This window comes from Sturnira hondurensis, unplaced genomic scaffold (genome assembly GCF_014824575.4).
Source record: "Sturnira hondurensis isolate 20B ecotype Veracruz unplaced genomic scaffold, ASM1482457v3 Scaffold0017436, whole genome shotgun sequence".
In the NCBI taxonomy this organism is placed as follows: domain Eukaryota; kingdom Metazoa; phylum Chordata; class Mammalia; order Chiroptera; family Phyllostomidae; genus Sturnira; species Sturnira hondurensis.
Window position 1 is genome coordinate 13,537,269 of NW_028090067.1, and position 25,648 is coordinate 13,562,916.

The 25,648-nt window shown below is 47.8% G+C and overlaps 1 protein-coding gene across 1 annotated transcript in view; it reads right to left on the bottom strand.

Annotated features, from left to right (window-relative positions):
• LARGE1 (LARGE xylosyl- and glucuronyltransferase 1) overlaps positions 1–25,648 on the bottom strand; it is a 448,405-nt gene that overhangs the window by 50,055 nt on the left and 372,702 nt on the right. The window contains exons 8-9 of the mRNA XM_037068553.1: positions 18,688–18,800; positions 16,714–16,839 (exon numbers count right to left, since the gene is read on the bottom strand). Coding sequence (XP_036924448.1) covers positions 16,714–16,839; positions 18,688–18,800 — 239 coding nt within the window. The remainder of the gene's footprint in view (positions 1–16,713; positions 16,840–18,687; positions 18,801–25,648) is intronic.

The window sequence follows — 25,648 nt, forward strand, 5'->3', positions numbered from 1 at the left end:
AAGTCAGTTGCAGAAGCCCCGTTAGTTGGGCTTCGGGACGGAGAAACGCGTGCCCCTCCTCTGTCTAGGGGCCCAGCAGCTTGTCATTTCCCCTGGAAGGAGTCTAAGCTCCCTCTTTTCTCCGCTTGTCGGGGGTTTCGAGGAGAAGGACAATTGTCTCACAAGCCCCTCTCCTTGTCGTCTTCGGGAGTACAACGCATGGCAGAAAGGGACAAGCAGAGAGACCCACAAGCCAGGCTCAGGTCCAGGTCTTTTCAGCTGGGGGGCCTGCACTCACTTGCCTAAAATCACGGAGACTGTCTTGCACCTGGAAAGGGGACACGGCAGCAACTGCCCTGCAGCCTGTGGTCAAGGACGGGGCCGAGGGAGTCGGGCACATGAGAGCAGGTCTCATGTGTTGGTCAAGTTACAAAAGACCTCTGGTTTTAGACTGCATGGAGTGGCCGCCTTACCAAGGAGGAAGGCCAGATGAAAAACTGAGTCTTTAGTAGAAAGGAGGAATAGCAAGCAAGATTTAAAATGAGGGACTGCAAACTGTCACTGCCCGGGGCAGAGAGGAGGCTGGGTACAGGCAATATGGCCCAGAGAAGAAGGCCTGCCAGGGGCACACTAGCCCGAGACCTCAAACAGAGGCGTGAGGGGGGTGCCTACCAGCAAGGCAGACACTTTACGTCGGTCCCTGGTACTGGGCAGAGATCGGAAAGAGTTACAGGCAGGGAACGAGGCAAATCTCGCCCTGGTTCTCCCCAGTTCTGCTACCCACACAGCTTTATCTGAACCTCTGTTTTCTGATCTGTTAAAAGGGAGTCACAGTGCCTCCTTCATAGGGTCGCTGGGATAAGGGGGACAAAGGGGTCCACGGTGAAGCCCAGAGCAGACTGGTGATCAGTACACGTGTGTCTCCGAAATATCACATGCTCTGTTCCCATGGGCTGCTCTCTGAAGCGACACTGTCCTTCACTCTCTGCTTACAACCTGGACTGTTAGCTTCTTGAACATGAGATCTGTGNAGAGTTTCTGGGCAGGCAGGGAGCAGGGCTTACTATTCATCCTGAGTGCCACAGAGCCTGCCAGGTAGTTAGTATTCAACAGCTGGCCTTTGAGCAAAGAACAAAAGTCCTGATGACGACTCTCCCAATAATCCTCACCTGTTGTCTGTCTACAGCAAGTCAGTTGCAGAAGCCCCGTTAGTTGGGCTTCGGGACGGAGAAACGCGTGCCCCTCCTCTGTCTAGGGGCCCAGCAGCTTGTCATTTCCCCTGGAAGGAGTCTAAGCTCCCTCTTTTCTCCGCTTGTCGGGGGTTTCGAGGAGAAGGACAATTGTCTCACAAGCCCCTCTCCTTGTCATCTTCGGGAGTACAACGCATGGCAGAAAGGGACAAGCAGAGAGACCCACAAGCCAGGCCCAGGTCCAGGTCTTTTCAGCTGGGGGGCCTGCACTCACTTGCCTAAAATCACGGAGACTGTCTCACACCTGGAAAGGGGACACGGCAGCAACTGCCCTGCAGCCTGTGGTCAAGGACGGGGCCGAGGGAGTCAGGCACATGAGAGCAGGTCTCATGTGTTGGTCAAGTTACAAAAGACCTCTGGTTTTAGACTGCATGGAGTGGCCGCCTTACCAACTAGGAAGGCCAGATGAAAAACTGAGTCTTTAGTAGAAAGGAGGAATAACAAGCAAGATTTAAAAGGAGGGACTGCAAATTGTCACTGCCCGGGGCAGAGAGGAGGCTGGGTACAGGCAATATGGCCCAGAGAAGAAGGCCTGCCAGGGGCACACTAGCCCGAGACCTCAAACAGAGGGGTGAGGGGGCTGCCTACCAGCAAGGCAGACACTTTACGTCGGTCCCTGATACTGGGCAGAGATCGGAAAGAGTTACAGGCAGGGAACGAGGCAAATCTCGCCCTGGTTCTCCCCAGTTCTGCTACCCAAACAGCTTTATCTGAACCTCTGTTTTCTGATCTGTTAAAAGGGAGTCACAGTGCCTCCTTCATAGGGTCGCTGGGATAAGGGGTACAAAGGGGTCCACGGTGAAGCCCAGAGCAGACTGGTGATCAGTACACGTGTGTCTCCGAAATATCACATGCTCTGTTCCCACAGGCTGCTCTCTGAAGCGACACTGTCCTTCAGTCTCTGCTTACAACCTGGACTGTTGGCTTCTTGAACATGAGATCTGTGTTTTGTCCAACTTTGCATGTGCGGTGACAGCTGATTCGGTCACCCGTGCTGACCGCCAATGGAATCCACACCAGTGTTTCCACTTCCTTGTCGACCATTCTCCCCCACCCCTCTTCCTTCTCTATTCCCGAGCCCGACGATACCAAGAGCGGCCACTAAATAAAAACAGTGTCCCTGGGACTCAGACTCCAAGCACAGAGGCTCTGTGACTCCTTCCTTTTCTCACTCGAGTCCTTGTTGCTTCTTGGTTTTTACAACTCCCAGAAAAAAAAATTCCTTCCCAGGCTAAAATGCACCACTCCCCAGAAAAGGGGAAGAGAACATACCAACCCCAGTGACTGCTTAGTCCCCTGGTCTGGAGAATGCAGACTCGTGGCCCAGGGCCTGAACCCGGGGCCCTGTTCTCCATCTTCTCATTTCTCGTTCTGTCGTCTGTAACATTTCTTATTGCCCCGTCTGAGGGGCAGAGGTTGGGGAGTGGGGAAAAATGACAAAGGAAAATGAATGCCTTTGCTAATACTCGGGACCAGGAGGGTCGTGAATCCCTCAGAAGAGCTGGCTACACTCTCTAGGGTTCATTATGTTCAGTGTTCTGGGCTCTTTTTCATTATAAAATGGCGGTCAAAATCAATTTGAGTGGGGGGGAAAATTCAACTCGAATCCCAGCACGTGTTAAGAATTCCTGGCAGACCACCGAGAGCAGGAAGTGGAGAACGGTATGGGACCCCTCTGCGGATGCCAGCGAGGGCAGCCTCTCTGCCGACACCCAGCGTGTGGCCTGCAGCCAGCCCTTTATTCTTCCTCTGTCTATGAATGAATGCCTAAGACTTCACTTTGATTCCACAGCATCCACAGGGGCCTCCGGGGGAGGATCTCTGTTGATTTGGGGATGGGGACAAGGCGGACAGAGGGCGGCATACTCCAAGTCTAGAGAAAGGCACGCAGTCTTTAGCCGAGGAATCCTGCCAGGGCTGGTTGAGGAGCAGCTGGGTGTGGAGTCCAGTGGGATTTTGTCGATTTGTCATAGTATCAGGCATGCTCTTGGGGGTGGGCCCCCCGTGACTCACTGCTTGGAGATGCTGAGAGAGGCAGCTGTGCTTCTTGGTCCCCAGCAGGCACCTTCCATGGTGGCCCGTCATTGCTCTTCTGCTCTGCATTATTCCTTTGCAGCACCAGATGCGGCCTTCTTCCTATGACCCTAACCATCGGTCAGGCCGACCTTCCAGAAGCAGGGGCGTGAGACTCAGGCTGACCATCAAGCCATTCCTGACCATTCCTGAGCACAGAGTCGGGTTCAAGCACAGACACGTGTGCCTCGGAGGGTCAGCACAGTCCCCTGCAGAGTCACAGAGAGAGGGCTGCTCTCTCCTACGTGGGGTCACGAGTGCTCGCTGCTTACACGACCTGCTGACATCCCTTCACAGCATGTTTGCCCCAACAGTGACCCATGTGCTCATGCTGCTCGTTTCACTCCTGTATTCTGCACTGAGTAGAAGCCCAGGAAGGGCAGAGCCTGTGCTGTCTCATCCACTACTGTCCCCCCAGGGCTGGGAATAGGGCCTGGTGTATAGAAAGTGCGCACGCAATGCACAGTTGTTGAATAACCAGGCTTTACCAGGCTTTACCAGGGGCGCTGCCAGAAGTTGCCCTGCCCTGCAAGCGAAGTGGGGGAGGGAGGGACAGGTCTTCTATGGCATCTGAGTGGCCGTACCCAGCTGTGTCAGCGCACAGGGTGTGACAGAGCACCCCCAAATACTGTGACAGTGAGCCTGGGTAACTGCTCTGCCAATTACACTAAAATCTATTCTTAGTGTATTTAATAACATTAATAACAATATTAAACTCAACCCTCATAAAATGAACCAATGGCTTAAAAATCAGAACCTAGAGTATAAACTAAATACACTTGAACCCATGTATAAATGACTGAATAAGTAAATATAGAGGAGAGAGACCCATCTCCTTGTAGTAGAACCCAACAACGCAGGTAGATTCTATACCCACCCCTTCGGAGGCAGTGACTCACCTCCAGAACAGGCAGTACCAAAGGGAAAACGGTAACTTTCTAGGAGAGAGAGCTGGCAAACACCACCTTATCAGGGAAGGACGGTGTGGTGCCCCAGGTGGTGTCGTGGGTGGAAGCCAGGTCCCTCCTGCTATCAGTGATGAGGGGGGCACTTCGCTGCCGTGACGGTCTTCCCAGCCACCAGCAACCTCAGTCTGATGATGAGAAAACACCTTGTACAAACTGAACTTCAGGGACGTTCTATCGACTACCTGCCTGACTAGTGTGCCTCAGCACTATCAGGTCAGTCATGAAAAACAAGGAGAGGCTGAGAAACTGTCCGAGACCAGGGGAGGCTCAGGGAACAGGACGTTAATAGACAACCCGAGAAAACGTGACTGGAGCCTCAGTGTAATAGAAATACACAATTTAAAAACATTTTTACTGTAATTGTTGGGGTGACATTGGTTAATACAATTATACAGGCCCTGGGTGTACGACTCTACAACACATCACGTGCACACTGTGCTGTGTGTTCACCACCCAAGTCAAGTCTCCTTCCGTCACCATTTGTCCCCCTGTGCCATCTTCTGCCCCTCTTTCCTGCAATTCTCCTCTGCTAATCACCACACTATCGTGTGTCTGAGGTTTATTTTGTTCCTTAACCTCTTACCTGTCTCCCCAAACCCCCCAAGCCCCTCCCCTGTGACAGCTGTCAGTCTGTTCTCTGTGTCTACGTGTCTAATTCCATCTCATTTGGTTGGTGAGCACAGGTTCAGCGTTGTTATGCAAGATAGTAACATTAGGGGAAACAAAAATGGGATGCGGGGGACAGGGACTCTCACTGTTACTTTGACCACTTTTCTGTGGTAAAAGCATCTAAATGCTTCTAAATAAAAGTTTGTGTTTACAAAAGAGGAGTCCTACAAAGCAATGACAGATTGAGCATACCAGTAAGGCCAGCTTGCGCAACTAGCAAGAAAACAGCCGAGCTAACACCCCGCCTCCGTGAGCCTTTCCTTAGCTGCCGTACCACGTACAGAGACGCCTGCCTGATTAGATCTGCCAAGAAGCTGGCAAAAACGTTCATGGTCTCAAGACTATTTCAAATATGGATTCCCAACCACAATCATTAAGGGAGAACTTCACCCCAAATGCCTATGGTGCCTTTGGAAATCACTTTTAATGTGAGTACAGAGATGTGTGACCAGCAAGACACTTAAAACCAGAGCACCCAGAATAAGAAGCCAAGCCTCCAACTTTCCGGATGACGCTTAAAGTCTTATGACAGTTCCGAGTGTTACATTTCACTAAATCCCACAAAAAAGAGGTTAGCGGTCTCTTTGGAGATTTCATACATAAAAATGAAAGATAATAAAAAGCAACAAGGGAAATGCTTATTTTTCCTGCCTTGGCCACAATGGCTGGCGGGCGCACAAAAGAGGATGTGATACCACAACACAGTCAATTCCTTTGTCAGCAAGTATTACGGGCAGAGTCACGGAAGACAAACGCCACAGGCCTGAGGACATTAGTGCAGGACCAAGCCCACGGGAGAGGTGCCACAGAGCTAAATGGGGTGCACCGGGTTTTGACATGTGCCAGCTTATTCCATCTGCAAGGCTCTGTCGAGACAATGAAATGCACAGGGAACGGTTTTTCAGAGAGCATTAAAGGGAAGACGTTCTGGAGAAGTCACACCCCAGAACAGTAAGTCCCCACGGTAATGGCGGTGACCGGTATAAAAAAGTGGATGATGTGTAATTACTGAGGGTTCCATCACTTCAACTGAAATAACTATAGGATTCCAAGGGAGGTCACTGAGCGAGCGCCCCATATTGAATCCCTTTATTGGACCACCGATTGGCGATTCTGCAGCAAAAGACTTGAAGCCAGCATGCACAGGTACTGTCGGGTGTCATCAACTGGGTTCATTCTATAAAGGCGAGACGGGAAATATCACAGAAGCTTTACAACGTTTTCTAAGAACACGAGGGATAACCACGGACACCTTCCATGCAGCACTGAGTTTCTCGAGCTAACTCATGGCCACGGACGTCCACCAGACAGCACACGTGAAGACGATTTACGCATTTCTGCTTCTATGAAAAAACACCTTCAATCTGATCCTTCCACATAAAAGTGGTGAAAGGGAAACTAACTACTTTTAGAAAGAATCTGTGATATAGACAGAGCTTGTAGAAAATACATGCACGAAAGTGTTTCCATTGTTACGGGATTTTGGGGTAAAAATCATGTGAAACCTATCAAAACCCTCACTTCTACACACTTAGAAACATCAGCGGTCAGAGACCCACAGCCACCAAATACTGCTTCATTGGTGCCTCCCTCTCTCGGAATCCTTCTGAACAGAGCCCGGATCACCCAGGGATGTGTTTCTCACACTAGCTTCTAAGGAGCCTGTCCCTCAAGGGATTCTCTGGTTGAACGAGTCTGTGCTGGGTGTTGACATGGAACACGCGTGCAAAATGCTGGGATCAACAGAATCAATGGGGTGGGCTTGCTGCAGGACTCCCTGCTACCATATTGGTATAAACAGAACACAGAACTTCCCGCTCCCCACCCCCTCCCCAACCCTCCTCTGCGTTAAACAAATCCCATTAACAGTTTCCTTAGAACCATTTAGATACACACACCAAACACGTGCTATTGTAGGGTGAGTTTTCCAGTCACCACTTTCCTTCTAGAGTCTTGTTGATGTTTCCAGGGACCATGGCACTGAATGTCGTCAGCCATGGGTAACACAGCCGGTGATGGGTAAGTTAAACCAACAACACCCAGATGAGTTACGTTCAGAAAATCACCAAGTGAGCCAAGAATGGATGCGTGCGGAGTGAGGAAAGACAAAAGACTAAAGCTTAAATTACCTGAAGTCCTCTCGGCTGAGCATGTCGCCCTCCAGCACAATAGGAGGGCACATGGTGAGGGGCCACCAACCCTCACTTAACCTCTGGCAAGCCACTTCCCCCTTCGAGTCCCTATTTCCTGTCTGTGAAATGACAGCATTGGAACAGACCGGGAAGAAGAGCCCTTGTTACAGAGTCTGCCCACCGGCTGACCACAAACTGAGAGACAGTGGGAATAATACTGATGTATTATGAGTGAGAATATTACTCACACTCAGTACGTGTCTCACAGCCTGGTGCTAACCGTTTTCGGTGAGCACCCCTTTTGGTCTATACGTCTTCTTTAAAGTGGGGATTACTTCCCAGCTTTCTCTGATGAGGATGCTGGGTCAAGAGAAGGTAAAGGGCCCAACAGCAGCAGCCTGGCGCACGGTGGGTACACCGAAGTGTTTGGGGATGAAGGAGCGATTCCACAGCAAGAGTCACAGCATGACGGTGCCGAGACAGGCGACTGGACCGGGGGCAAGCTGCCTCATAGTTAATCCTGGGACTCTCAGAGTTCACTGGCTGCAGCGGTGCATGGAGGCAATAGCACACTTAGACCCCTTGAACTTGGGTCATGTGATGAAATTGAACAGGCGCTGGCTGGGAGGTGGTAATTCTAGATGTTAGATCTCCCCCCAGGCAAACTGTTTTTTCTTCCTCATTGATCCTCAACCTCCAACATCAACCTTCCCACTCATCATTTTTATGACTCTCTCTCCGGTTTCCCCTGCCTTATTTTTCACTGGAATCTGCGGAGCTAGAGCACGCTCAACATGTATGGGCCCCTCTCCCCACCATCTTCCCCAAAAGATGTGAAATCTAACACCTCTCTAAGTATTACAGAATGTTTTAAAACTTGAGTTATGCGCTACTCCTTTTATGCAAATGCCACAGATTGCCTCTAGGAACCGGCATCATTTCCCCATATGGATGGCATGTCTTCTCTCGGTTTTCCTCTTCCCCCAAAGGATTTTTCTTTTAAGTGTACTCAGTTCCCAATTTATGAATGGATGGCAGTCAAAAATTCAGCCTCTGAGTCTGTTGCTTAAAATTCAAATGTTCTTTCAGGGAGATAATGGCATAGGCAGGGTCCCTGTTTTGAGGTTAGCTCTCCAAAAAGCCATTTAATCCAAAGAGGGCTCCCCTAGAATGATCCCGTAGAATCCTTATCTCCTGTGAATTGTTTTCCAGAGAAGATACATCAGGTGGGAATTCAGGCCTGTGTTGGGGCAGAGACCTGTGGACTGAGTCAGACAGATATGAGTGTGAACCTCAGCTCTGTCATATTTAGCTGGGTGACTCTGGGCAAGTAAGTGACCTAATGTGTATAATCCTTAATTTCCTGGCACACAAAAGAGACCAAATAATATTTACCTTGTGAGGCTTTCGCAAAGGTTGAGCGAGGCCTTGGGTGGAACACGATTCGTATCCCATCTACCTGGAAGACCCCACCTCGCCCTTGCAGTGCTGAGTCACAGCATGCCTGCTCTGAGATGCATTTCCCGCTGACACCAGAAAGCCATCATGTACTCAGGGCAGATGTTTCTGAAGCAACATCTGCTTCAGGGTGGCCCCTGTTGCTTGCCCACCAGCACCCAGTTCCCTGATCCCAACTTGCAGGAGGGTGTCCACTCCTTCCCATTCTCTCAGGGAATAGGTGGGGTTTCCACAGGCCTGGGGAGGTGGGGAGGAGCTGTGTGTCGGGGCTGAAGAGGGCTGTGAAGGCAGAAGATGAGGACGGGGTGGAGTTTGGACATCTCAATTCAGCTCAGACCTCCAGTGGAAATCCCTCCAAGACGGACTGCGACATGCTCCCACCTGGACAGGGGTCCTGCTCCTGCTTTCTGAGCCCCCTTTACTTCCTCATATCGCTATTCCACTACAGGCTGTAGTGGAATTTTCTATTGACTCACTGATGACTTCTCACTTGGACTGGGACCTTCCTGAGGGCAGGAACCATGGCTCATTCGGCTCTGGGGCTCTGGGAACTCTTGGACCACCTGGTCCACTTCCTGGCCACGAGCTGCTTCTGGCCAGAACCTCCTTCTCTAACAGTCTATCAAGGACCCAAGGACTAGAACACAGCTTCACTGAATCTTTCTCGTATTTCCTTCTCTAAATGAGCAAACAGCCCCTCTGTCGAGGTTCTAAGAGTTTGTGCTTCTGCTGAAGAGATTAGACAATGTTCCTTTAGGTCCTTCCCTTTTTAAGACTCACCCAGAGAGGGCTGAGTCATTAAGCTTTAGGACTGAAGAGATGAAATGAAGGTCTTTGAAACACAGAAGACTGACGTGCCTTTCTACGGAGCACTCAAGGGGCCTGGCTGAGGATGGGGCCCAGATATATGGCCTCCAATTTATGGAGAATGTAACTGAGCCTGCAAGAGGTGAAGTGATTTATTCAGGCCCTTCAGCTGGTAAGAGGTATACCCACCAAGAGAATTTACAAGGTTGCTTGGCTCCAAAAGGAGCATGAGCGATGAAACCTCAATGACACCATTTTTCCCCTTGGAAGTTCTCCTAACCAACCTCTACTTAGCAGAGTTCCCTGCTGAACCCAGGGCTAGAAGCCCAAGGCCTGAAGCTACTCTCTACTGGGAAGTTGGGAGCGTGTCTGCTCCTCCCCATTGAACTCTGTGCTCACCAGGAGTGAGCTGTGTTTATTACCAGCTATGTTTTTATGCCACTCGTATTTCTTTTTTTAGAAAGACTTTATTTATTTATTTTTAGAGACAGGGAAAGGGAGGAAGAAAGAGAGGGAGAGAAACATCGTGTGACAGAAACATCAATTAGTTGCCTCTTGCACGCCCCCAACAGGGACCCGGCCCACAACCCAGGCACGTGCTCTGACTGGGAATCCAACAACTTGTAGGATGGCACCCAACCCCCTGAGTCATACCAGTTAGGGCACCACTTGTATTTCTAATGTAATTGGAAATGTAATGAAGTATTCTTTTAATCAGATGAGTGCAAAAAGAGAGCTGCTATTTCCATGAAAAGCAAGCTAAGCACTTTGGAACAAATGGATGAAGTTTCTAAAGCATTTGGCTGCTGGCTTAGCTGTGGGGGAGACCACAAAACAGCGAGGAACAATCATGAAACTCCAGGACCGTCCTTCCATCGCTTTGTTAGTGTCCTGAAGGTCTTTGCTCCACTTGGGACAGGGACAGGACTCTGAGAACCACATGCAAGGCGCGACAAGAGTTGTTTATGCAGTAACACAGCACCACCACCAGCCAGTAAGACAGACCTGGCCCTGGATGAAAAGGTAGGGAAGCCAAAGGAAACACATTTCTATGATTCTTACTTGCGCCGGCATTTTTACTCAGCTGACCCAGCACAAGTGCCCTGTGTGCCCCACAAGGGGGTACCTCAGGTTGATTGCCCCCTGGAGCACTGGACTGTGCGCTGCCGAAGAGCAGGGTTCAGGGTGCATCTGTCTACCTGCCAGGGGAGAAGCACAATAACCAGCAAATCGGAGGGCCGACGTAAATTAACACAACAGACGAAATAAAATGAAGGGGAAAAACAAAAACAGAAGGAAGGAAGGAAGAAAATGACAAAGATGCACCTTGACCTGAATTTCAGTTCCTGGTTGACCTGAAGAAACCTACAGACAAGCCGTTGTCCTAGACCCGGTTCTGGCTCCATGACAATGACCCTGATGTGACCTGCGGGGGTGGGGCTTGGGCCTGCCAACCTCTCTCCCTCATCCCTCAACCCTCTCCCCACCTCCATGGCAGCTCCTCTTTTAGATATTGGCTATATTTTATAGTTCTGTGTAAGATTTAAAAATAAGATATGAGTGGGTAAAATGACTTGTAGATTATTTTTGAAGTTTATCTAAAAAAAAAAAACACAAGTTAAATTTGGCGTGCCTCTATTTTCGTTGTGCTGCGGTGTGATAGAAATTCCTCTACTTATACACGGCATAGGCTGGCAAAGAGAGTGCACGGATTGTTCTGAGGAGTTCACCATGACAACAGTTAGACAACCACTGAGCAATGCCGAAGCGGGGTAGCCGTCCGCTACACCAACAGGGACGCTCGCCGTGACCAACGGCTTTGTCTGTTTTGTCTCCCGCAGCATCTCTGGGGAGTGACGGTGCCTGGCACGTGGCAGCCACTCGATACATACAGGCACGGGAACGCAAAGGCACGTCTGTGGTGGGTGGATGTGACACACTGGACTTGGAGACCCAGCTCTGTTTGAATACATAAGGTGCCGAAGTTCAAAGTTCAAATACCAAGAGCTTCCTCTAATGGGGGGTGCCTTTTCCTCTCTGTGGCTGCCAGTCTAGGGGTTCCTCAGACACCCAGTCCCGTATCCTGGCTCCTGAGGACCTGCCTGGTTTCTTTAATGAAACTCACACCAATCCTCCCAAGAACAATCAGTTTCGTGCGACACCTGCCCAGGCTCCCTTCCCCACCGGGATTTTTTTTGCGGTAAAATATACAAAACACCCCACTTTAACCACGTTTAAGTGTACGCATAGATCGTTGCCGCTACGCACATTCACACCACGGTGCAGCCACCCACACCGCCCACCTCCAGAGCTTGCTCACCTTCCCAACCTGCAACTCCGTCCCCATTGACTCCACATCTTCCCCTGCCTCCGCCCCTGATAGTCACTGTCCTGCTTTCTGTTTTTATGAATTTGACTCTTTTAGGTGCCTCGTACGAGTGAAATCACACAATATCTGTCTCTTTGTGTTTGGCTTATTTCACTTAGCATGTCTTCCAGGTTCATCCACTTTGTAGCTCATGTCAGAATTTCCTTCCTTGGGAAGCCTGCCCATGCTTTTAGTTGCATTGGTTTTTTGTAGAAGTTTTATGGCTGTTGATTTTTTTTTTTTAATATGAAAATAAGACCCAGAAGTTAGAAGTCTCCCATGCCCCTGCCCGGTCGAAAAATGTCATTCATTATGAGGACACGGACATTGCTTCAATCTGTTGTCATGTCATGTGTCCACATCTGGAGCACATTCGCCAGAAAGTCATTCACTTCTCAAGTTCTGACCAGCTGGATCCAAGCCCTAGACTGTACAATGCGTATGACTTAGAATCTGCAACACAGAGCTGAAGTGTGTTTCCAACCGGGCTGCCTCCACCGACATCTGGTCAACAGTATAGGGGGGTTCCTGCCCATCAAATGAGGTTTGATAGCTGCATTCTCTCACTTTGCAGGCTGTGAAATTGCTCGTGGTCTTAGTTTTCATGTCCCTGATTAACGAAGAGGTTGTCCCTCTTGGAAACTGTTTGTTGGCCACCGTCTTTCCCATGCAGTGAAATGACTGTCCATATCCTTTACACATTTTTTCTTGGTAAGAAAGAGCTCTTTGTATTACAGGGTATGGCAAAGGTAGGCTGGCAGTTGTGAGTATATGAAACCGAGTTTATTCTTGTAATACTTATTGATTCTTGTATTATTTTCCAGATGAACAGCTGTAAACCCAATTTTGAGCCACCCTGCATTTTATTAATTAGTCTTTCTTTTCAGTTATGTTTTGAAACTATATTTTTCTTTCTGATGCCACTTGGGTAATATTGTTCACTCCAATGTGGTTGAATTGATCAATCCTTTCATTTATGGCATGTGCTGCGGGTGTCTTATTGAATAAATTCTTCCCTACTCTGTGAGCATAGGCAAGTTTCCTAATGCTTTATAATTAAAAGTTTAATTTGGTCGCCCACTTTGAAGTCTCTAACCCACCAGAATTAAACTGGTGCGTGGTGTACGATAGGGTTCCACTTTCATCCTCGCCACCTGGGTAACCAGGCGCTTCAGTACCATTCACAGAAAACGACATCCCTTCTCCCATGGTCAGCCACGCCCCCTCTTCACATACCAAAATTTCAAAAATGTGTGGGGTTCCTGGGGTCTCTATTCTTTTCTGTTAATTAAATAGCATATCCCTAAGCAAATGCTCAGCAAAATTTTGCTGTTTTTAGTAGATACTATTTATGTGAGGTTTTTTTTTGGTCATGGATGAATATTTAATTTTTCCAGGTAATTTACCCCCATCTGTTTAGATCACTATATGGTATTTCTCCTTTAATCTAGCAGCAGTGGGAATGAATGTCACTCAGGAGTTTTTCAATGTTGGGTCACTCTCCTCTTTCCTGCAAGAAACCCAACTTGGCCATGATGTATCTATCATCTGTTCTCCGCATGGCTGGGTGGGTTTGCTAATACTCTGCTTCAGATATTTGCGTCTATAATTCAGTGCCTGAGACGGGCTCGCAGATTCCCTTTCCTATGCTCTTCCCTTCTGATGTTCCGATCAAGGATACCCCAGCCTCACAGAACAGGTTACAAACTGTTCCTCTTTTCTTATTCTCTGGAGTTTACTTATAATTGGTATCTTTTGATTAAACAATTGATAGAACTTCTATTTACCACCTAAGGGTGCTGCTTTCTTTGTAAGAAGGTTTACCGGCTAGAAGGAAATCCAGACCTTATAGTTTTCCTAACATCAGTTTGTGTGAAGTTTACCTTTCAAGGCATTTATTCATTTCCCATAAGTTTTCAATTTATTGACATAATATTGTTCGTGGCATTTTCTTATCTCCTACAATTCCACTTCGTCTGTTGGATCAGAAGCTCCATACGGTGAGAGGCTTCTGTTTACTTTCACTGTGGCTGTATACGGAGAACTCAGAAGAGTGCTGATAGCACATTTAGAGAATGTTTTAGGGAAGGAATATATAAATCTGCATTTATGCCTCCCTATTCATTTACTGCTGAGCGCTCTTACCATTTCTCAATGAGTCCTGCCATAGCTTTATTTTCCTGGTCCCTTTCCAGACCCGAATTTTGACTTTGTTGAACAATTTGTTCATCAATTTCTATTATTCTCTTTAGGCCCTCTTTTCCTTTCTTTGAATTTATCCTAATGTTTTTTATATATCAGTTGTAAACTTGGCTTATTAATTTTCAGCCTTTCTTTGGAATATAAACATGTAAGGCTATACATTTCCCTATGTGTTTGTTTCACCAGTAATTGTGACACATTTTCACTCAGTTCTAAGCAGTCTTTAGTTTCAATTTTGATTTGTTTAGAACTATGGGTAATTTAGATGTGTTGTTCTCAATTTTAATCAAATGGATTTTAAAGAAATCTTAGTTACTGCCTTCTAATTTAATTATACTGTATTCAGAGAACTACACATATATGTATATAATGATTCTTTGAAATGTACTGAAATTTACAGTCTAGTATACAGTTATTTTTTAATCAATGGGAGCTTGAAAAGGATGAATATTCTCCATTAGGTACCAGGTTCTCTATTTGTCCAATAAATCAAGATTATTTTTTACTTTTATTTATTTATTTTATTTTAGAGAGAAGGGAAGGGAGGGAGAAAGAGAGGGAGAGAGACACTGATGTGAGAGAGAAACGTGGATTGATTGCCTCTCATACGTGCCCTGACCAGGGGCCAAATCTGCAGCTTAGGCATGTGCCCTGACAGGGAATCCAACCAGTGACCTTGTGCTTTAAGGAAGAACACCAACTAACTGAGCCACACTGGGCGGGGCCCATGTACAGTCTTTCAGTGGAATGGTTATTTGTATGGTTTGCCTGACTGTGATTTAGACCTTCTGTCCCAGAGTAACTCATGGTAGCATTCCCTCACTTGAACAATAAATTAGTCAGTTACTGTTAAACTAGGCTCTCAGCCACCAAGGGTCAGCAAGCGCCCCTAGTAACGAATTTCATATTTAGCTGCTTTTTGCTAATTCTCTGGATTTACATTTTACTATTCATCCTGGCCTTGGCTTATTTAATTTACTTTGTGGAATGATTTTTAGGTGTTTTTTACATGGTTAGTTTTATTTTCCTCCCCTTTGAACTTATGGTTCATAATATTCTTGGATATATTTCTGTGTATTTCATCTATTTCCTTTCTGATGAACAAGTATACGACATATTAAAGGGGTGGCATAAATACTGACTGAAAGAACAAATGATGCAAATGATTCTGTTTTGATTTCTAATGTTTTGCAATAAACTTCAAGTGCATTTAAAAAAAAACTTCTTTCCTGTTAAATTTGTTATTTCATTCCTGGGGAGGTGTGAACTTTAAGCTGTTCATCACAACACGGTTTTTATTTGTAAAAATTTTGAAACAGGCCCTGGCTGGTGTAGCTCAGTGGATTGAGTGTTGGCCTGTGTGCAAACCAAAGGTCGCTGGTTCAATTCCCAGTCAGGGCACATGCCTGGCTTGCGGGCCAGGTCCCCAGTAGGGGGTGCATGAGAAGGAGCCACACATTGATGTTTCTCTCCCTCTCTTTCTCCCTCCCTTCCCCTCTCTCAAAATAAATAAATAAAATCTTTTTGAAAAAACTTGAAACAAGTAAGGCGACAGGAATGGCTATGTAATAGAAGAGTACAAAATTCCATGAGCATTTTGACCGTAAATAAGATATAATATGTACATGTGGACATGGACTAGAAGCCAACTAGAAAAGATGAACTTATTAGAAAAGCAAGGTTTGGATCCCCTTTGTCTTTTTAAAACTTGCAGTTATTGTTACTATAGTGCCACATGGGCAATGGATATAAATTTTAAATAAAATAAACTCCAGACATATACATGTATCTATCTCCTCTTTCATACAGTCAGAGAAGCAAAAAATGCACTTGGTGTCAGACGGGCCCGGGTTCAAATCCTCGACCTGTTATTTAATAGCTGAGTCAGTCCTTCATGCCTCCTACTGTAGGTAAGGAATTCCGACACACCCCTTTAACTCTGGCCTCGGCTGTATGGCTACTTTGGCCAATAGCAGCAGCAAGGACTCAAGTTTCCCTTTTGTGCGCTTGGGCTTCCTCTTCCACCTCTTCTTTGCCCTATCCGCTGATGGGATCTGGCAGACACTGAAGGGCAGCCGCCAGCCATTTGACACTTAGTTAAGCCGTGTAGCCAGACGACCATCCAGCCAACCTGCAGAGTCATGAATAAATAGTTTGTGACCTCAGCCACTATCAGCATAGTTTGTTACACAGCATTATCTATCACAGTAGATAACTGATACACCCTGGCTTCTTCATCTTTCTACTGCCAGGCCCTCCAACTGTGTTTGGTACCTACAGATCAATGAGGAAGGCTTTTGTCATTGTCATTGTTCTCCCACAGGTAGGATGAAATTTTCATGTTTGCACCCACGCCTACCTTAACACCTGCCATATTTTTAACATTTGTTTCCTTACATATTTCTCTTATCCTCTAAGCCATGAATGGCTTCAAAGCAGGGTGTATGTATTCCTATCCATATCTACAGCACCTGGCACAGAAGACGCTCTCAATAAATGTTTTGGTTTCAATCATATGACTGAATCTTGGGAGCTGACATGAACCAAAACGACCGGCAGCAGGTGGCAAGAAGCACACAAGCTGCTCCTTATGCCAAGAGGCCTTATGTGTTTCAGAAAGCGCAAACAAGACGAGAAAGGAAACCCAGAACAATACAGAAGTGAAGCACATGCTCTCCGGTTCCTTCTCTCATCTCTCACCACACTGCACACGGAGCTCGGAGCCATTCACCCCCCTGAAGGGTGTGCCCGAGCTGGCTTGCCTCGGCCACCATAGGGCACCGAGCACCGCCGAGTCCCGACTGTACCTTCAGATCAGACACGTCTCGGTAGCACTGCTCCGAGCGGGTGTGGTCCGACAGCTGCACGTTCCAGAAGCAGGGGAGCTGATACACGAGGAAGGGGTTCTGTTTGATGACAGCGTTGAAAATATCCTGGGGAAAGAAGCCAGAGACACAGTCAGTCGTGGGCGGGGCCCGGATGGGAAGCGGAGAGCGGTTCTGGAGAGGACTCCTGGCGCCTCAGTGCGCTCTGCTGTTTGAGCCTCGAGCTCCAAACACAGGCCGGCTCACACTGCGGGGCACTTCCCTCACCTCTGATCTTAGGAACCAAGCTAAAACAGCAATAACATTAGGCTAGAGATGGGGCAATGCCCGGTGCTGCCATGAAACTCACGGGTCCCACTGGTCTCACGACGCACAGCAGGGCATGCAGACCTGTGCGCAGACAGGGAGCATCTGTCCCAGCCGAGCCAGCACGAAATAAACGGAGTCACTTTTCCGCCCCTCTTCCCACCTCAGTGAGTAGCCCCTTGTGATCCATCCCGAGCCTCCTGGAGAGGAAACGGTGCGAAGACAAGTTGCTCTGCTCATTCAGGGGCTGAGACAAATCACAGAGCTGCTGAAACAGCGGCTCTTCCTGGGGCTCTTGGTGGACTCGATGATGGATGCGCCTTGGCTTCCAGGGGCCACGGTTCCCGGGTACGCCCTCCCATCTCCCCGTCCAACCCCGGCTCTTTCTAAAGAGGCTCCAGCTCTCTTGGCTCCTCTCCAAGCTCCTGGCCGGCCATACTAATTAACTAGCTGCCGACAGGGGGTGCCGGGAGGTGAGTGATGGCCCCCCGCAGCAGGAGACGGCTGAGTCAACTATCCTCACTGGACCGGACATCCGATTGCTAGCTTTTGGGGACACATTCAAGTCGCTGTGACCTGACTTAAAATATGATGATGGAGAACAATTTCCCCTCAGGTTTCAAACAGCTACCTGGGTGATTTTTAACTCATTCATTATACCGTATCTCATGTTTGAAAAAAGAAATTAGTTTCTGGCTGCTTGGGAAATACTACATAATAATAAAGCACCCCCCTAAAAAAAGTAGTCGAGTAACCTTACAGACTTTCTGGTCTCCTCTGTAAGAGAAAACTTTGCAAGAATGTAACAACTCGGACAATTGAACATGGAACAAAACCAGAGCGAGCTTGCTTTTTGGAAGATTACGAAAGGACAAGATGTGGAAAGCCCAGAGAAGTCGTCTTTACATTTCAAGACGGCCACTCATTCTACTGGAAACTCGAAGTCCAACTGGGAGGACCTGGTGGATCCAAGATCAACCCCTGCATTTCCCAGTGAAAATCTTTCCTAGCAAAAAAGAGAAATGGGGTTTTTATGATAGTTTGGTGGGGTTGACGGACTTTCCCAGGTTGCCTGGGTTAAAAGCTGGCTTCCCTGGCCAGGCAGTCTGTCCCTTCTATTTAAATGCATTTCCCTTGGAGACAGGGTCATAGTCTGGGGTCTAAGGAAGAGGCTTTGCTTTGAAAGCTGGGCTCTATAGCCAGAAAGGCCAATGAAGCCATGGCCAGGAAATCTGCTGCTGCATTCTGGAACCACAGGGGGTAGGCAGCACGCTCTCCACGCTGAGATGAAGACAGCGACCTCCTCTTAACACACTAAACTGTCGTTCACTCAGGAGTCTGCTCCAATAAACTCTAGGCTCTCTGAGGCCAAGGGCGGTGAATCTTCATTTGTGTCTGAAATCCTATTTCTGAACACAGTCCCTGGCATAGGCAGGGTGCAGCGGAAGTCTGCCGAATGAACAAGTGAATGAACAAAGGAAACAAACTCCTGAGCCGAGCGGTTGTCTTAGGCTGGCAGTGAAGGCAGATAGATCTACCCAAGTGTATACGATCACACTGTAGGTGGGAAAAGAACGCAGACCCACTGACTTTCCAGTTCATCTGAGCAGCAGCAGCACTGGGGTCCTCAGGAACAGCCAGGCCCCTCACCTGGTCGGCTAAGGACGTGGACAGCATGCCCATCAGCTCCCTCTCAGCGGTGAGTCTCCACATCTGCTCCCATTTCATCTTCCGCAGCTTATCCAGAAGCAGCAGGATCACCCCTGGGCAACGGCATAGGATGGAGGGTGAAGAAAACAGCAGTAAGACAGAGAGCCAGGCACACCTGTGCACCTGTGCTGGAGACGAACACGCCTGCGCTCAATCCCAGGCTCAGCCAGCTACTCAGGGGGAGACTTGAAACGGTCTTGCTGAAACACTCTCATCAAACAGGGAATGTTAACACAGACCCCAAAGGCTGTGGTGAGCACTAAGGGAGATGAGCAGAGGAGCCCAGCACTCTGGACAGGGACAGTGGTGACTGCGGCCCAGCAGTGTGTGTGCACTTATGCCGCTCAACCGTATGCTTTGAAATATGGTTAAAATGGTGTATTTAGCCCTGGCTGGTGTAGCTCAGTGGATTGAGCGCGGGCCTGCGAACCACACGATTGCGGTTCGATTCCCAGTCAGGGCACATGCCTGGGTTGCAGGCCAGTTCCCAGTAGGAGACTCACAAGAGGCAACCATACATTGATATTTCTCTCCTTCCCTTCCCCTCTAAAGATAAATAAATAAAATTTAAAAAATGGTGTATTTATGTTACGTACAGCTTTCTGCAATAATTTTAACAAGAGCCCAGCACTTGACCTAATGTGTTAGACATTCCCTGTAAGTATTTGGTTTTCGGTTTTGCTTCCCCCCCGAGATATGATAACCTCCCGAAGTTTAGCTGATGGATGGACAACGCACGACATTGATCTTTACAGACAAAAAGCAGCCCCTCCTGCCTTCCTTCTGGAGAAGCCTTAGCTCGTGGTCATCAGTGTTCCTGATGTCAACAGTTGTCTTAAGCCGACCACGCCAACACATGTGTAAACTTCGGTGAAGGCGGTGTTGATGCTGGGCCTTTAAGATGAGCCCCCAAAGCCTTTGGTTTCCTAAGAAACTGATAATAAGAGGTTGTTTCCTGCTCCTCTCCAACGTCTTCTTTTGTTTTTGTTGTTGATTTTTATGGGTAGTGAGAGGGGTAACTGGGCGATGGTATCCCCAGGAAACTTGCCATTATACGCCCTTTTATATTTTTAAAAATGCTAAAACAACTAAATGTATTACTGAGGCAAAAAATAAAGTCACTGATAAAAGTCTGAAAAGAAAAGCGCACGTGGGCTGAGCTGAAAGAAAGGCCCAGAAGCAGCTGCCTGCCCCGGGTCAGTGAGAACACACAGAGAAAGCACGGAGCCCGGCGCCTGAAAGCCCAGAGAATTTCCCCGGAGGCCTGTAGTTAATGCGGTGGATGCAACAGTGGCCCCCATGGGCTCCCGAATCCATCTTCCTCAGGATGAGTAGCTGGGCAGAATGGTCAGGGAGAAAACGCCGGGCGGTTGAAAAATGATCTCTGTTGACACCCAGTATGTACATTTTTAAGATTGTTGGGAAGAAGCTGATTCCCCGGATGGCACATAAATGTCAACACTGAGACCTGCACTTATTCCAGTGGCACATGCCATTTAGTGAAAGGCGTTTGGTCAGTTAGAGTCAAAATTAAAAAAAAAAATACACTCACACACGCAGTTATGGGAAGACTGGGATAGCACACAGGGGTCTGAAGTTGTAAGCCAGAAGTACAAATTATACCCACTGCTTATCTCCTTTGTGCTTTTGCAAGTTTTCTTGAGGATATTACTTCACTGAAGACTCACAAGATCCCTGTAAGCTAGATGTTGCCATATTTATTCTACAGGTGGGAAAATGGAGGGGCTGAGGCAGGCACTTCAACAGTTCGCAGTACAAGACTAGATACCCCAGATCCAAACTCAGATCTGCCAGATTCCAAAGCCACTGCCTTCTTTGTCTACACCACACAGACCAGGGCTCCAGCGATGCCTCTTTGGGGCCTTGTGGCTCAGGCCAAAGACTTTTTCCTTTTTCAACTATTGGTTGCTACATTGTAAAAGGAGGAAACTGCTGCTTGCCCTGAACAACTCAGAAAACGTTCACGCCCCCTAGTGGTAGGCTGGTGAATGTTGAATCACCAGCCCTCCAGGTAAAAAAAACAAAAAAGAAAACCTGATTTGTAACTTTGCCCATTCTCCTGGTGTAAACACTCCTGTCATGGCCGATTTCAAGCCAACAAGGTGACGTCACTGAACACCGGTGGGGAGGAAACATGCCCAACTGGCGTTCCCGAGTCAGTGTGAGGTAGCTCTAGCATAACAGTAAAATCATTATCCCCAAACACAGAAGCAATTTTAGAAAAATACTAAAATTCACCACAGTGTATTATTTGATAGGTTCTTTTGGAAAGAAAAGGGAGATATTTGCAAAGTTTCAAACCAAGAGAATATATTGATGGAATCAAGAAAATAGATCCAAGTCAATCATGTGAAAGAGAATTTCATGAATTCTTATTGTAGAAAATAATTCTAATTATGTTGCCTAGAAAAAAATGGGAAGAGGGCAGAGGCTAGAAACAGTGGTAAAGATACTAATGCACACTCTGAAGCTTCTAAAGAGGCCAGTGGTAGCTCCATCTGTGTCCGTAGCCTGAACTAAGAATCGACTTTTGAAATGGCGTTGGTGTTAAGACCTGGCAAGTCCCGGGTGGCAGATGTGACTCCCCTGTGTTTGCCAGGCCTGTTGGAAAGGGGGTGGGGTCTAAACAGACGACTAAATACAGAAATGCAGATCATTTTCCCAGTTACCCAGCCTTTTCTTTTGTGTGGTTTTAATTTAATTTTTAAAAGCATGGACTATTTCAAGTCAACGGAAAAGTACAGAAGCTAACATAACAAACACCCACCACCCTGCTTTAACGCACGCTGATACATCGCCACATCGGCTGTCAATCAGAAGGCATTTCCAGCAAATCTCCTCCCTCTCATCCTAGCACTTCCTTCCCACAAGGGTAACCAGCATCCTGGGATGGGTGGGTTTCATTTCCCTGCAAACGTTTATATTTTATTTTCTACACACATATAATAAACAACATATGGTGCTTAAGAGTGCTTTGTAGTGAAAATACTCTATTTTAACTTACTTTTCACCCGACATTATGTCTTAAGAGATTTAAAGATTCTTAAAAGATTCTAAATCTTAAAAGATTTAATCATGTTAAGATTTTAATATCTAGTTTATTCATTGTAATCACTTTCTTCGTCATATGAATATACTACGGTTTGTTTACGCATTCCCCCAGTGAAGGACATTTGGCTGTCTCCTAGGTTTCTGCTATTACCAACCGTGTTGCAATAACACCCCAATCCCACCTCACCGGGCTCACATCTGAGAGCTTCCTGGGGGCACAGTCTCCAGGACAGTGTGGGGACCGCGGTCCTGACAGTGCTACCTTGTCCCGTAACGTCTGGACTTACTCCGCCTGCCTTCTCTCTGACTTCCCAGATGTCACTGAGCCTCAGGGATTCTACGTTTGAAGTGGTTTCCTCATCTCTTTTTTTACTCACTTATTTAACCTTTTTTTTTTTTTTTTTTTACCGAGCACCTATTCTGTGCAAACTAACTGAAATGGACTTGTACTTGTGTTTCTTCCCTACTTTTTCTAATCTCATGGGTTTCACTCCAAATAGCAGTTCGTGTATTTTTCTGGCTGCATCACATTCGATCTTTGGCAGGCCCCGTTTGCGGCAGACGTGCACCCTGTTAGGGTTCCGTGCCACAACTGCAAGCACCGAGATGTGCGATGTTTACGGAGAAAACAGAGAAGGGAGGCCTGGACCGGGCCGGGCTGGGGAACAGACAGGTAGGGGTGTGGGAGATATGGACACAGGCAGCGCGGGGACATTGGGCTACGCCAGACCCACACAGCTTAACTGCCGTGGTGCGAGCCTCAACGAGTGAGCAGGGCACACATGGGGAGGGGCCTTGTATCTATGCAAGAGAGGTGCTTTCCAGTCGTTTTCACATCATTTCCTAAACAGAAAATCATATTCTTTTACTCACTGGGCGATATAGAGGAAGCTGCTTGTGGCTGGAAGGACTGATCCAGGGGTCCTGGCTGCCTTAAGTCCCATTCAGGTGAGCCCGTGGCTGAGGAGATGGCCATTTAGGCACAGCTGTCGGCCACGTGCGCCACACTACTTGGAAAGCCCTGCTGAGGATAAGTGGGAGCTGGTGAAGGGTTTTGAGCAAGGGAGAGACCACGGCTAAATGGGTTTCAGAAAAGCCAACCTAACATGTTGCTTTATTGGGTCACTTTGTAGGATCAAAGACCTGCAGTATCTCAGGCGGTCTAAGCCACAGTTTCCCAGACTTGCACACCAACCCATCTGGGTCTTGCCACAATTTACTTTTCTTCCCCCTTTCATCAGACCATTCCTTCTGGCAAAACTGGCATGACATGTTGCAATGCAACTGCCTCTCTTTGCAAACTTGACAAGCTAATACTCAGCCTGCTTCCCCTGTCAGGATCCCAGGATGTTTACCAAGTACACCACTCTCCATTCCCCAGCTCAACCGGGAGTCAGAATCAAAACGAACACAAAAACTCATAAGCAACCATGTTGCAAAGCTCATGAAATTCACTCCCAGCTTCCTCATTCTTTGTCTCTTTTGACTCACAGCACCCTGAGAAAGGAGGCAGGCAAGTCACCATCCTGGTCTTTGGACAGATGTGGGAGCTGAGGTGCGAAGTGAGGTGACTTTTCCAGTGTCACAGTGCTGGCTGGTGCGTGGCAAGGGCTTCTCACTGCCCTGTCTGCAGAAGGGTCTGCATCCTAGAACATGAGAACTAACAAGGACTGTGTATTCTGTGCCAACGGGGATGACGTCGTAGATTTCTTTTGTGCGCTGATATTTTGAAAGACTGCTTCATGTTAAACACACATACCAAATGGCTTCTTGGCCAACACAAGCTCATGGGAATCAGGGTTCCCAGGACCTACCACCTGGCCATATGCGAGCTGCCCTTGACAGGTCAAAGAAACCACTGGGGACCCTAGGTGACCTTAAACATATGTCCTCATTCAGAAGTTATTTCTTCCACAATTCACTTTAGAGGTGGATTATAGGCACTTCTTTTGGTTCTATTCACTGGGTTAACTGGGGACTTAGCAGTTTGCAAAGCACAACCCTTGTTCTTGGGGAGCAAGGCCTACGCGGGAAAGGAGATGAGTAACCAGAAAGTGCACGCACTGTGAGCGATCTGAGATGTGCTTCGAACCACAGGAGCCGGGGCCGGCAAACCGCCCAGCTGCGATCTGAGTGTGGGGGAAGCATCCGGGAGAAGCTTCCCGAGATAAATGATGTCTGACCTGAAATGTGGAAGGTGTGGAGGGTCACCTACCTGAAGGGCAAGCCAGACAGGCTGCTCCCTCCAGGGCTGTGAATGCCTACGAGGGAGCAATTATTCTCCACCACATTGGAATGGCAGCCCGTAAGCGGTAATAACCCAGTTCTCCCTCTCCTCCCAAGAAGGAAAATTGGAAAGAGGCTGTCCAGCATGGGTGAAAACATCGGTCTTTGCCCATGAATTTATAATTAACCACAGATTATCTGTAAAACAAGACCCTCACGTCTGCCTGCTGAGGTGGTGGAGTGAATCCCTCAGCTGGCTGCAGGTAACACGAAAACGGCGGCGCCCGTGGAGGCGGAGGCATCGGCCTCAGTGCCAATAACACCACCCACCGGCCCCATCTCCTGCATGAAGTCACTGGGCCCCCGCTCCTTACTTGTACTACGGGGCAAGGCCAACTCAACTCGAACATGATTACGAGGATGAAAACGGTTTCTTCAATGATCTTGTATGTGGCATAATCTTCTGTTTCCTACATTGAAGTGAAAATCCCATGACGTAAAAAAAAAAGGTGTCTGGTACGGTAGGAACAATACTCAACGTTGCCGACTTGAGAAACACCAATGGACAATCAGTGTGCATACTGAGCAGTTTATCTATTGCCACCACTCACTTGTCTGCGACCTCAAACGTCCTCTGTGTGGAACGCACTGGGCACTCAAAAAACGGGGAAATGCTGCCGTGGTCCGTGTTCCTTCCCAGTTTTCCATCAGCTTATGGTGTTGTAACCAGTGTCACTCTCACGTCCCTTGGGATCATTGCAGGTGGCAACGAAGGGATATCACCCACAGGAAGAAAAATATATTGAAGGAAAGAAAACGCACCACAGAGCAAAGTATGCGCCTAAATTATGCTCTGAAGCAGCGAAGGAGTCTGTTTAGGCTGTTAAATACAATCACGCATATGGGCTCACCACAGAATCTGCCTATTTCTTCAAAGGCCGTGAGTCTGCATGCAGATTGTATCAGAACAGCAGAACAACATCTCCCAGAGAAGCAGACTCCATTCACTGACCTCACTCCTCTGGTGCTGGGGAGACGCTCTAATTCTCACTGGCAAAGACTTTGAAAATGTGAAGTCGTACATAAAAGCTTTTAAGTAAGTTACTGAAACTGTACCTTCCCTCACTAAGGTGCGTAATTATCACTCACTCACCTTGTGTAATTCCCAGAATTGATAAAATTCTGCATGCATGCAATGGGGGAGCATGCTCTTTAAGTGGACACTGGTGAAAATGACAAAAATGGCTCCTTTTGCAACTGGACCCTTTCAAGCTGAAACAAACACAGATTTGGCTTTGGAACACATGCCCTCAAGGCAGACTCTGACACCACTTGCCTGCTGTCAGGAGGAGGGTGGTGCCAAGAAGCTTGACTTTGGCCTTTGCCTGGCATTTGCTGTGGCACGACCTGCCCATCTCCACACTTACTGGCGGGGCTGGGAGCGTGGAGCGAGCCCTCTGCTCCGAGGCTGGCGCTCTGCACAGAGGCGGCGCTCCTGCAATTCCACAGGAGCTCCTGACGGAGCTGGCTGGGATGCACGGGGCTGGGGGTGCTTTGCATTCAGTGTTGTGTTGGGAATGGAACAGACCCACACTAAATAAAT